The sequence below is a fragment of the Lepidochelys kempii genome, chromosome 10 (genome assembly GCF_965140265.1).
Source record: "Lepidochelys kempii isolate rLepKem1 chromosome 10, rLepKem1.hap2, whole genome shotgun sequence".
NCBI lineage: Eukaryota > Metazoa > Chordata > Testudines > Cheloniidae > Lepidochelys > Lepidochelys kempii.
In genome coordinates this window covers 80,673,919-80,687,209 of record NC_133265.1, presented here as the reverse complement: position 1 = coordinate 80,687,209, position 13,291 = coordinate 80,673,919, and the positions used below count along the sequence as shown (strand labels likewise).

The window sequence follows — 13,291 nt, the reverse complement described above, 5'->3', positions numbered from 1 at the left end:
GGTTTTCTCACCCCCCACCCCCATACACACACAAACTCACTCTCCTGCTGGTAATAGCTCATCCAAACTGACCACTCTCGTTACAATGTGCATGATAATCAAGGTGGGCCATTTCCAGCATAAATCCAAGTTTAACCAGAACGCCTGGGTGGGGGGGGAGGTGGTAGGAAAAAACAAGGGGAAATAGGCTACCTTGCATAATGACTTAGCCACTCCCAGTCTCTATTTAAGCCTAAATTAATAGTATCCAATTTGCAAATGAATTCCAATTCAGCAGTTTCTCGCTGGAGTCTGGATTTGAAGTTTTTTTGTTTTAAGATAGCGACCTTCATGTCTGTGATTGCGTGACCAGAGAGATTGAAGTGTTCTCCGACTGTCTTATGAATGTTATAATTCTTGACATCTGATTTGTGTCCATTTATTCTTTGACGTAGAGACTGTCCAGTTTGACCAATGTACATGGCAGAGGGGCATTGCTGGCACATGATGGCATATATCACATTGGTGGATGTGCAGGTGAACGAGCCTCTGATAGTGTGGCTGATGTTATTAGGCCCTGTGATGGTGTCCCCTGAATAGATATGTGGGCACAGTTGGCAACGGGCTTTGTTGCAAGGATAGGTTCCTGGGTTAGTGGTTCTGTTGTGTGGTATGTGGTTGTTGGTGAGTGTTTGCTTCAGGTTGGGGGGCTGTCTGTAGGCAAGGACTGGCCTGTCTCCCAAGATTTGTGAGAGTGTTGGGTCATCCTTCAGGATAGGTTGTAGATCCTTAATAATGTGTTGGAGGGGTTTTAGTTGGGGGCTGAAGGTGATGGCTAGTGGCGTTCTGTTATTTCATTGTTAGGCCTGTCCTGTAGTAGGTGACTTCTGGGAACTCTTCTGGCTCTATCAATCTGTCTCTGTGTATATAATGTCTTCTGCAGTTTCCACAGTATGCATCCGATGAAGTGAGCTGTAGCTCGCGAAAGCTTATGCTCAAATAAATTGGTTAGTCTCTAAGGTGCCACAAGTACTCCTTTTCTCTTTGCGAATACAGACTAACACGGCTGTTACTCTGAAACCAGAGAATGTTCAGTGCAAGGAGCTAATTTGCCTTTTTGCATGATATGACTCCAGGGATTGGTAATCTGCTCAGAAAGAAGCTTTGGTTTAATAGTTCATTGTCATGGTTTATCATTCATCTATAAATGTGAAATAATTGGCACAGCTATGGGTCCTAAAGAATAGTCAGAGCTGTCAGATAAATTACATGCATACTAAAAGACAAGTAACTGATTAAATAATTCACTTTCAAAATGTTTACAACTTCAGGTGGGACTTGAATGGCAGTACAGATGTTTAAGTAAAGGCAATCACATCAAAGCAACTGGTCAACTTTAAGGTTGTAACTTAAACCATGGAAGTTCTGATTCAGTCTGCATGTTAGTTCAGTACCAGGAGAAAATTTTGGGAAATCTTACCCCTGGGTAGTTGTTTGTAGCTGCTTGTTTGTGGGAAAGTTGTAGGGAATTCTGTGTTTTTTGTACAGCCTCACAGTTTTGTGCTCTAAGTGTCAGAGAGAAACCTAAAGGAGTTAAAATAAGACAGGGTGGTGATATCTTGATTACCTGATGATGGAAAATAGGATTGGAAGAACTTGTTGTTTGAGAGTTATGGAAGTCAGAACTTATAAGTGACTCAAATAAACCAGATTTGACTTTTTAAAAACAGTAACCTCTTTGAAACATTTAGACTTCCATTGCTTTTGAATGCCAAAGCAGATTCTTAGTCTTATTTTCAATCATCAAATTAAGTTGCTTATAGCACTTACGGCGGCAACTCACAGAGAGAGAGATTGAATGGAGATAGTAAAATAGTGACATTTAAAAAAGCAACAACTTAAATTGCTGTTCTGTATATGAAAGTAAATCACATGACCCAACTGGAATAGTGGAACAAACAACCCAGGGGCTATCTGAGGTTGGCATTTGGATGAGGGCTAGATGGCTGCCACTCAATCAAGACAAGACTGGGAGGAAGACAGACACTGGTAGAGTTCGCAGAATTTGGGCACTCTGCATCATTTTAACCAAAGGGTATGAATTTTAAATTGATTTAGTTAAATCAGTGCACCCTGCTTATAGAGACAAAACCTTATGGTGGCAGTCCCACTAAGGGAGTGGCACTGCCATTTGTAACACACACACATATATAACGGGTGTCCTGTGTTGCTCCTTGAGACCCAGATAGTATCTTTTTTTGTCAAATCTGAGCCTTTCCTTTCAGATGCAGGGACCTTATCACCATTATCCATCACTTTTTGTTACTTTGACATTGGATTACTGTGATGGGCTAAAAGAACAGGAGTACTTGTGGCACCTTAGAGACTAACAAAGTTATTTGAGTATAAGCTTTTGTGAGCTACAGCTCACTTCATATGCTCAAATAAATTGGTTAGTCTCTAACGTGCCACAAGTACTCCTTTTCTTTTTGCGAATACAGACTAACACGGCTGCTACTCTGAAACCTGTGATGGGCTATGCATCAAGACCACTTGGAAGCTGAAACTAAAGAAGGATGTGGTGCCCTCTTATTAAGCAAAGAGTCCTACCATGAACACACTCTGCAGTGCTCTAGGATCTGTGCTGGCTTCCAGTAGGTTTCTGGGTCAAAAATCAAGGTATTGGGTATTAACCAATAAAGTCCTAAATGATTTGAACTGCAGCTACTTTGGAACTCACTTCCCCTGTGGTCTTCTAGAACCTAGGTTTGTTCTAAACTTTCAGTCCTGTTGCAAAGCTCTTCTCCCCACTCCCTCAACCTTTTTTGGGGGTGTGGCTTGAGGGATGTGTTGTGAGCACTATGGGTTTTTTAGTGTATATGCTGGAGGATATATTTTTGTTTCAAGATGCAGTGAGCAGCCCTTCATAGTTTACTACATTATGACTGTTGTATTGTGTGTTACATTATGTCATAGCACAGGATGGGCACCTGCACCTTAGATGTATTTAGTTATCTGAAACAGTCTTGCAAAATCATAATATTACCACTCCAAACACTGTCTACTCACTCAGATCAAACTTTAAACACTCTGGTGGACCAGGTAGGTAGCTGTACAGCTAATCCCTGGTGCTTGGTGGTTCTCTCTTTCTTTCAGAAAAGGGATTCTTAAATGTATTCCTGAAAAGTTCTTACCCCCTGAAAGTTACACAGGAAGTATTTCTTATAGTTGCTTTCCACCAGGTGGCTCTCAAGACACAGAATATGAGAACTGCTAGTAGCATACCTACCAGACCAGAGGAGACTTGATAGTTCAGTTCTTTAACGTGTTTTAAATTAAGATTTAGTCAGTGTTAAAATTGGAAAGCACTCAGAAAAAGAAAACCAAGAATGCTTTACGGTAATCTTTGGGAGAAAAGTTGCAACAGGGGATTTGTGATGGTTATTAACAGAACGTTACTAGTCCAGTGGTAGTAAATACTAGACATAGCAAGGGTGCTTCAGTTTTAGGTATTTGTTTTCTCATAGCTGTAATAGAGCAGTAAATTCTGAGGGTGGGGGCTGGGGGAGGGAGATGGACAGACCTTCAGCTCTGTAGCTTATTTCCTGTGACTTTTCTCTTAAATATTCATATTCAGCTCATTTTAGAGGTCATACTTCAAGCTTCTAAAGTGCTTTGGACAGTCCATTCCATACATTAGTTGCCTTCCATGTATGGAACGTCTGCTGAGCTTTTGAAGTTTTACAAATGGCATGAATATATGCCATGCCACCTACATTCTTCAGTTTGGTGGTGTCTGCCTTCCCTTTCCTTCTCAGAACCTTACTGTGTTTCATTTATCCTCTGGTAACAAGACCAAAGGAACACCCAATGAAATTTGAAAGGCAAGAAATTTAACTTATCGAGGAATATTGCTGCCCCTATCAGAGTCCAAGATCTTAGCAGTATTTAAAAAAAAAAAAAAAAAAACCTAGTGTTCTCATTGCTCAAACAAATATCTAAACAGAATTTTTAAAAAAACCTGAGGAATATAAATAATTCATGCTTTAAGGCATAAACCAACCAACTGCCTGGGGTTCGAAAGACACTTCTCCTATGAATAGATTCCATAAGTATTAGGGAGCTTCTTGTGTCTTGCTCTGGACCAAGCTGATACACCATTTTGGAAATGTAAGATTTTCAACTTTAAATAACTTTAGTCCTTGGTGGGTTGCAAGAGACTGGTCTTGAACCAGTCAAAAATGCCATGTTGTTTACAGTGCTTTTAGCATCTCTATTTGGGCCAGTCCAGTATCTCCTGTTGTGATTCTCAGAGCAAAGGAGCTTAAACATTAACATTTCTGCTGTAGATGAAGCCTTCTTGAAAAAGGTGTTATATTTGTGCATGTGACACTCTGTGAGTAGAGTCTCTTTGGGGCAGGAACTGTCCTATGTGTTCAGTGTTCTCCACTGGGCCCTGAACCATTTGGACCTGTGGATTTGCTATTGTAATCTGAATAACCCATCTCTGTTCCATGAAGAGGATAGCCAGAGAAGTCAGTCCAATAGGCCTGCCTGCGTTTGTGGTCACTGAGTGAGTCAGTTGGTTTTCTAGACTCTTTGGATGTTAAACCACTGACCCTCTTATGTATCATAGAATATCAGGGTTGGAAGGGACCAGGGGGTCATCATCTAGTTCAACCCCCCACTCAATCCCCAATTTTTGCCCCAGATCCCTAAATGGGTTTAGCAGGCCAATGCTCAAACCACTGAGCTATCCCTCTTGATGGTTGGGAAGATCAAACATGAAAATGAGTAATTCTCTAAAGACGTACATTTACTGAGACACGTGCTCTTGCCATGATATCAGTTTTCTGGAAATGTTTGTTTTGGCCAAGTGCAAGCAGAATTTGAAATGTTTTTTATCCTAAAAAAATATTTTCTAGAACTGGGTGTGGAAAGCTTTCATTATAGTTGAGAACCTGTTTTTGCATTAAAATACAAAGAGTCTTCTATTTGGGGGAGAAAATTAATGGAAATGAAGTACCGTATGTACAATATATGAAACTAATTCCAAGGTGGAGTAACATTCTGGACAATTCTTAATTTGTCTAGACAGTTTATTTCAGTACCCTCGTACAGCCTCTGTTTTTACAGCAGAAACAGAAGGCAAAACACTTAAATATCTTAGTATAGGTAGTGATTTTTAGTGAGAAATGTAACTAGTGGCAAACCTATTGAAGCTGTCAAAAATAAAGTATCCAAGCTGCACTTAATTTTGTCAGCAAGAGTAATATATAGAAATGGGACATCATGGCTGTGCTGTAGAAATGTAGTAACTATCCCAAACCTCTAATTACTTTTATGGGAAGTTATAAGTGTGCAATCTAGCTCAAGGCAAGTTATAAAACTTTAAGGTCTTGTCAGTATTTGAGTTGAGTTTTGTGTACAAGAGTTTTAATTCCACATGGTTCTTGGGGAGAAATTCCACATTATGACTGGCAAAGTCATTCTGTTTGGATGAGAAATGTCTATAATCAGAAGCAGAATAGGGTGAATGAAAGTCGCATAAAATAGCAGAACCTTAGCAGCGAAAGGAAAGCATTTGCGGGGGGGTTTTGTTTTTACATTCTTGAATTCTCTTAAAGGCTTATACTTTGTCTAGCAATTTTGCCTCTACTGTTTTGTAAACAATTTTTTATTGATGGAGCTGATGTGAAAGATCTTTCACAGTGACGTTTGGGGAGCTATTTTTAAAAACATACTTCCTTTTTGCATGCGTTCATAATTCTTACTGAGTTGGCTAACTTAAGAAGAAAAAAAGTGTTTTCCAACAAAGACTTTCTTTCCTCATTCTATTTTCTTCCCACTGGTCATTCAGTGAAGTTATAATGTTGATTTTGTGACTTTACAATTATTTCAGTGGCAACAGACTGTCAAACAGTTATAGCTTTGTTAAAGGATCAAATGGAGGGAGAAGCAGGGCAGAGATAAGAGCTCTGAGACACAACTATCTTCAGTAGCAAAAGGGAAACATGAAAATATGGGGAATTTTTTAACTAACTGATTGAAAATTTCTGTATGATTTCAAGGTGGTGGTGGTGAACAGCTTTAACATAACTTAAATAACTTCCACTAGCATTGGCAAGCAATTCTAAAAATTCAATTCTGAGAACTTTCATAAAACAGATTACTAAGGTGCCAAAACATGCTTTAAAGTGGGAATTAAAAACAAAAAAACCCACCACAGTATAGCTACTTCTAGGCCAGACTAATTATATTTTACCTGCATTTGAAACAGTGTGCTACATATACTGGCCCTGTAGAAAAAGAACTGGTATTCATGTATTTAGAAATGCTTCATTGTTTGTTACTTGCCAAAAAAAAGTCCCTGGATTTTTCAAACAATATCTTAACTACCTTGACTTTGCAACAGAATATGAAATTGCAGTATTAGCAATTTGCAAGTAAACTGCTTGTGCAGTAGGAATTGGCATTATTATATACCAGACTTGTTAATATCCTGAGTTTCAAACTAAAGTAAATGATAGTGGTTTGCCGTTGTACTTAAATCTGGCTGCAGTATATCAATATTACAACCCCACCTCCCCCCACTTTACACTAGAAACAAGTGTTAGTTTTGGCATGCAAGGGACACTTTTAAAACAAATTTTATTCTAAATAAAACTGATGTATGACTCAGTGAACAGCTCTGTGGATTTTGGAAGGCGATGTCACCCTTCAAGAGTTTCTCTGTTACTGAATGCTAAGGACAATCTGTTAAAGGGATTTCTGAAGGTTGTGTGTGTAATCCAAATTACTTGAGGAGGTTTAGAACTGAAAATACTCAGTGTGTGTTTAAACAAACTGAAAAGCAGTCCTCTTCCACTAGCCTGTCTAGACGAGAGACTTGGGTGTTTGCATCATAGCAACTGATGGCATCATCCAGCCACCAAACACAGAGTTCTTTTCTTAGGTGTCTATAAGGCCATAAAATGGTGCAGGGTAAATATTGGATCCTGCACAGAGTTTTTGGCAGACAACTGTAGGAAGAACTTTCTCAGATGCTGTTGAAAGTTACTGATAAACAGTATACACTAAATCTAAATATCTTCGTGAGCTAGGATTTTAAACTGTTTGTTTTTAGAAGTGAGGTAAAAAGGTTTTTTTTGAATTACATATTAATCCAGATCATTTTGGTTAGGTGTTGTAGTGGCCCCTGGACTATACTTCTATGACCATGGATTTGCAGACTAACAGTTGGTCACATAATACTAGGGAAGCCAGAATCAAGATTTGTTTGGCCTTGCATTATCTTAAATCCTTTATTTCTTTTGTTTTCTGGTTAAGTGAACATTCTTATCAAACAGAATGGACTTTGATTGCATTAAAAGCCATTAGTTCACTCTGACAACAGAAGAGTAATAGGACCAAAAATGATAAATCTTGCTAAAGTAAGATGAAAGTTGTCTCGGAGGTTCTATCGTATAAAATTTATTTATAAGAAAAGTAGGTTAAAGAGTTAGAATATAGGTGTGGAGGAGCCAGTTTGTGAAAAACAAGGTTTATGAAACTAGATTAGGAAATTCTTTTACAGATTAGTCATCTGTTATCAAGGTCAAATCTTACCCTCTAATTCCTTCACTGCCTTCCTCTTCCTACCAAGCTCCTCTGCTTCAGTGTTGTGCATAACACTTTTGTTTACATCTGTTATGTGCCATCCACTGATGTGTTTGAACAGCTGCTCCCTCCACCTCGTATTTGTTCCAGTCCTTCCCATCTTGCTTCAAATCCCATGGTAAACCCCATTTTCACTATGCTGTCCTTGCCAATGGGACTTTCTCACCTACCTGTATTTAAACTCTTCTCCCATATATTGTAAATGGAATTCAATCAAACTTCTTGGGCAAGAGACTTGGAAAGCACTGCGAGTTAGGCCCTTAGGTGCTTTTGAAAATCCTATTAAGCATCTATCTATACCTTTAGGCACCTAAATACTTTAAAAATCTGACTCTGAGAACTGAAAGACTGCATATTCCATTTCCAGTCCTCTGAGCCTTCTGGTCCCCACAAAACTGTAGTTCTCCGATAGATTCACATTCATGGGTACAGTTCTAGAACTTTTTCAAACTTTATGATTTTGCCCAATATGATCCCAGTTATGCTGACTATTTCAATGCTATATATTTGTAGTTCTTTGCTACTAATTATGATTTAACTCCACCAGGTGGCTGTCAAGCTATGTGATAGCCTCGGCCCTGGAGGCAATACTAACTTAAATGTTATTATGGGCTCAGGTAGTGGACTATTTAGGAGTAAATTTTCAAAGTGTTGGTTGGGACTTTAATTGCGGCTCCCATAGAACTCCATATAGGAATCTTGTATAATCTGTCCCAGTGTGTATATAGATCAGACACTTTGGTTACCTTCCCAGACCCGAGAGAGAGCTCTGTGGAGCTTGAAAGCTTGTCCCTTCCACTAACAGAATTTGGTCCAGTAAAAGATATTACCTCATCTACCTTCTATCTCTCATATCCTGGGACCAACACTAAACTTCTGACAGCTGATAATTTACTCCATCACCTTGTTGTGCATTGTCAGTCATAGTCGTCAACAATTTTTGATGACTTGGCTAGTAGTGACATTGGTTGCATGTATTTCATTTCACGCCCTTATAGCTTGTATATTCTTAAAAAGATTGGTTTCAGAGTAGCAGCTGTGTTAGTCTGTATTCGCAGAAAGAAAAGGAGGACTTGTGGCACCTCAGAGACTAACCAATTTATTTAAGCCTAAGCTTTCATGAGCTACAGCTCACTGCATCCGATGCATCCGATGAAGTGAGCTGTAGCTCACGAAAGCTTATGCTCAGATAAATTGGTTAGTCTCTGAGGTGCCACAAGTACTCCTTTTCTTTCCTTAAAAAGATTGTGAACCGAGTAGAGGTTACTGGTACAGCCTCTTGCAAGTATATGAAGTTGGAGGAACATACTTAAACACTGAAGTAAATCTGCAAGTAGGTAGGCAAAAGTGACAAGAATTCTCCTTTTTTGTCCCAGCTGGTAGTTGGAGGAGCACACATGATAGAAGCCAGGCCTGCACCTTCAGTATTTAAGCCGCCTTCTTATTCCTTCCACAGAATATCCTTAATGAGCTCCATCGTGTGCATTGTTAGATGCAATCCTGCATAGCATACTTCAGGCTAGAAAAAGCAGTATTAATTAAAATAACTTCTTAAAACTTTTCCGTAACTCTTGCTTGCTACAGTATTGATCTCCATGGCTAGCATTCATCTAGGATATAGTAACAAGTTGGGAAATAAGCTTTTGGAGTCCATACAAGTATTGGTGTTTTTTTTAATATCTATTCTGAGTATTACAGTCCAGCTAAATTTAGCCTTATGTCTAAGACTTTTCTAGATGGACTGTACTCTTGGTATTGGCTTTACCATCTCATCATTCTTTTCTCTGATTTTTGTATAGGTATCATTGGAACAGAAGACCTTGCTGCAGATGTGTCTACAAGTGGGGGTGTGAGATTTTACCCCTGGACAATAGACAATAAATATTATTCTGCTGATATTCACCTGTGTGTGGTACCAAACAAATATCTTGTGACAGCAGAAATTTCTGAATCTGTCCAGGCATTTGTGGTTTACTTTGACAGCACAATAGTAAGAATGTTTTTTGTTCCTGTATATGATCTTCTCATGCACTGTAGTTGGGACTGTTACTATAATTAAGTCATCTTTATGTTCCCCAGATCCTATGTCAGGCTGGTCTTGTAATGCAAGTTAGAGGAGCCTTAAATTATGCCTATTACCAGTGGTCCTAAGGAACCATTATGGCAGCTAGGGAAGCCACAGTTCCTTGCCCCACCATCTTCCCTTACACCAGTCCCAGGACGAGAGGTAGCATAAGAACTGGTACTCCACCTGTATGCATCAGATATTCCTGCTACACTGGGGCCATTCTCCTCAGACTAGTTATGCTGATTTTAGAGCTGTTCGATGCTAGTTGTGCAAAGCCTGGGATCAGGGCGGATCTTTGTAAGGATTCACCATCACCCCTTTAATTAAAATAAGAGAGCCCCAACATGGCTGGAGTCATCCAAACAGTCTTCCAGTAAAATCAGAACAGGCCAATGGGATTCCTAATATTTCTAAGGCAAAACAAAAAACAAATAGAAAATGTCTGTTTGGGGTGGAGAATCTTTCACACCATGAACAAGAAAGGGCACAAATCTATTTCAAGCTCCCTCCTATTTGAGGGACACCTTTCACCTGGCACTGCAAGACTGTCTCCAGATAAACAGTTTGCAGCAGCAGCAAAGATAATTCATTAGCTTCAGTGATGCATGAACTTTAAGCCTCATTGAAACTGCTTAAATGTTAAATTATTACAAAGGATTTTTAATTTATGTAATCTGAGCTAGGAATTCAGTTAATTTGCATATTTTGATATTTAAGTTCCAAACAAGTGAGATGAACTCCGCCACAGAGGACACAGTATATTTGCTATTCCTGTTTTCTCTGGTTAAAAATGCATAGTTTAATATTAGTATTGTGAACCTATCCTAAAATATACCAACTGTACAACACAGATGAGCTGGCATTGCTGTTGGAACCTTAATCCTCTCATTTTGTGACTGTCTTTTAACCATGCGGCTTTAAGCATTACATTAACAGGGTTTTAAAGATTCATTTTAAAGTTGCAAAGTGCTTTGAGGTATTCATACAAGAACCTTGTTTCCTCCAGAAATCTGGTCTTGAAAGTGTTTCTACTTGGCTTCCCCTGGCAGAAGAATGGTTACCAGAGGTTATGATCTTGGTGTGTGACAGAGTATCTGAAAATGGTAAGATGCTAAAGTTTGGCTTGAAAAAGTGATCTTGCATGCTGTTTGTTTTCTTGGCAAACGTACTACAGCTATATCTTATGGTATATGGATAAGAGCTTTAGATTTGATAGGGAGGAGCTGAGTTACTCAAATGGCTGGTAATTGGATGGAGCCTTTTACTTTAATTGCAATTTAAATCCAACCAGGTTGGCAGTGACAAACGTACCATCTGATGGCTGCTTATTTGTCTCCATGACACACTTGGGCTGGCCAGTTCCTAGTGGACAGGTGTACACACTGAAAAGTCACCCCCACATTTGATATCTCTCAACACCACTGCCAATATTCACTGGGAGGTCAAGTTACTGAATGGGCTGAAATACACTTGCCTGTACAGGTGGTCCATACGAGTCAGAGTTGGGGCATATCAGTAGGATCCTGGGTACTGACTGCAGTGTGAAGACAGAAGTGTCAGCCTTTTTGGGTGATTTTCTTGTGTAAATCCATTTTATTGTATATAAGTAAGCTTGGTTCCTGTGTTGGCATGTATTGTGCAAAGCAAATTAATTTAGCTCAGGATCAAGCCCTTAGTAGAAGTAATCCCTGTTATGCCATAATTTTCATTTACATGTCAGTCTTGGCTCTAATTGCAAAAAAACAAGAATTTATACATGATTTTTGAAGAGGGAAACAGAGCGATTCAAGATATGGTGCAGTTTAACTCGAAAGCCTGTAGAATCCTTATTTGTGATGTTAGTAATGGACAGAACCCGACTATTTCTGTACTTCCTTTGTTACGAAAGGATCCAAAGCGAGGGGACAGATTTGGGGGGTATAAAAAATTCTGCACATTTGGTATTGCAGAGTTTAAAAAATTAGACATTTAGAAAGCAGTTTGTTTCATAACCTTAGGTGTGAACCGACAAAAAGCTCAAGAGTGGTGCATCAAACACAGTTTTGAACTGGTGGAACTGAGCCCAGAGGAGCTGCCTGATGAAGACGGTAGGGTTACAACCTGTTTTTAGAACGAATAAAATTACAACGCTGATTTGGAGCAGTTGAAAGGGGCTTTTAATTTGATTCTGTACTACCGGGGTGTCTGTGGAATACTGCAAGTTAGAGTGGTGCTTTTCCTGTCAGGGCTAGGAGGGTTGGTTGTTTCCTCCAGGGTTATTTCCTCCAAAATACACTGCTGTTGATGTAGCACCTACATCAAAACTGTTTTGTGCTCGCTCTTCTGGCTCTGTAGCAGCTGTTAACTAATTCTAGTGCTGTGATTATATACTTGATGGTCATGTATAAAATAACATTTATACTCAATTTCCAGATCCATTTGAAACAAAAAAACTGGTAGAGAGAGTCAAGGGGGGAGAGAAAAAGTATTTTTAGAGCTTTGAGGACTTTTAAAAGCACCAAACATAAAATACAAGCGTTGTTTAATGATCTCTTGTCTTCAGGCTACAAAATTTACCTTTTGAATAAACTTTTTTAATTTTTTGTTTGGGGGGTGGGGGGGGGTGTGCACGCACACACACACAGAGTCTTGCAGGAAACAAACCAGTTTCAGAATCACTTGTATGTTCAAAATTAAAACCCATGAAGCAAAACCGGTTGTGTGTTGTTGACATCTGTGACGAAAAATGTAATATGTTCCGCTCTTGTGGTTGAGTTCTGGCACCCCCTGATGCAGATCTCCCATGTGTGTTGAGAAAAGGAAAGCGTTTACTACTTCAGTAGAGCTAGCACCATCAGCTATATTCCCAAGCATCAGTTATTCACTAATATTTATATCAGTTCAAATACACTGAAGGCAGTGGGAATGCACAGCTGTCAAGGAGAGGTTAATTTCACCTGAAGAATCTCTATGCAGAAAATTACAAGGTTCCATATTTCACAGCGCCTTCATTACTGGTGCTGTACAAGAAGGAAAGAACCCAACTTGTCTTTTAGATCAGTTTGAGTTTGCAGGCCTCGCAGTTAGGGAAAAGAGCTTGTTTTGAGTTATAAACTGAACTCAACTGATACGGAAGTTACTGGGAGACAATTATGAAACCCCATGGTATCATTTTTAATCACTTTTCAGAGTAGAATTGTACTTTAAAGTTACCAATGCTTTCTCTCAGTGGAAATTTCTTTTAAATGTACTTTCTTTTTAAAGTATGACTCACTTGTTTAGATGCAAATAAAATAAGTAATCTTAATAATCAGCCAGTATGTTAGTTTTTGAGTGGTGATACATAAACTCTAGCTCTCGTACCTGTCTGACATTAACATATTGAATCATTGTGACTCAGACATTGAAAGAAGTACATTCTAATGAGTAACTTGTTTCCCCTGTAAACCTGTTACATGAAATGCTTACCCAGGAACATAATAAAATGGATGCAGCACATAAATGGTGCCAAGAGCGGTTTAAAAATTACCAAAGGAGCTGCTACAGCTGACTCGGAGCTCTCATTACGAGTACAATATCAGTCAGCTACTTTTTGTAATGAGAGCC

General features: G+C 39.1%; 1 protein-coding gene across 2 annotated transcripts in view; it reads left to right on the top strand.

The window, feature by feature from the left end:
- The window catches only part of AAGAB (alpha and gamma adaptin binding protein), a 29,530-nt gene that overhangs the window by 1,619 nt on the left and 14,620 nt on the right, over nt 1-13,291 (top strand). Inside the window, exons 2-4 of one of the 2 annotated variants that reach the window (XM_073304428.1) lie at nt 9,438-9,628; nt 10,713-10,809; nt 11,704-11,793. In XM_073304428.1, the coding sequence (XP_073160529.1) occupies nt 9,438-9,628; nt 10,713-10,809; nt 11,704-11,793 (378 nt within the window). The remainder of the gene's footprint in view (nt 1-9,437; nt 9,629-10,712; nt 10,810-11,703; nt 11,794-13,291) is intronic. The other variant, XM_073304429.1, reaches the window with a different exon arrangement.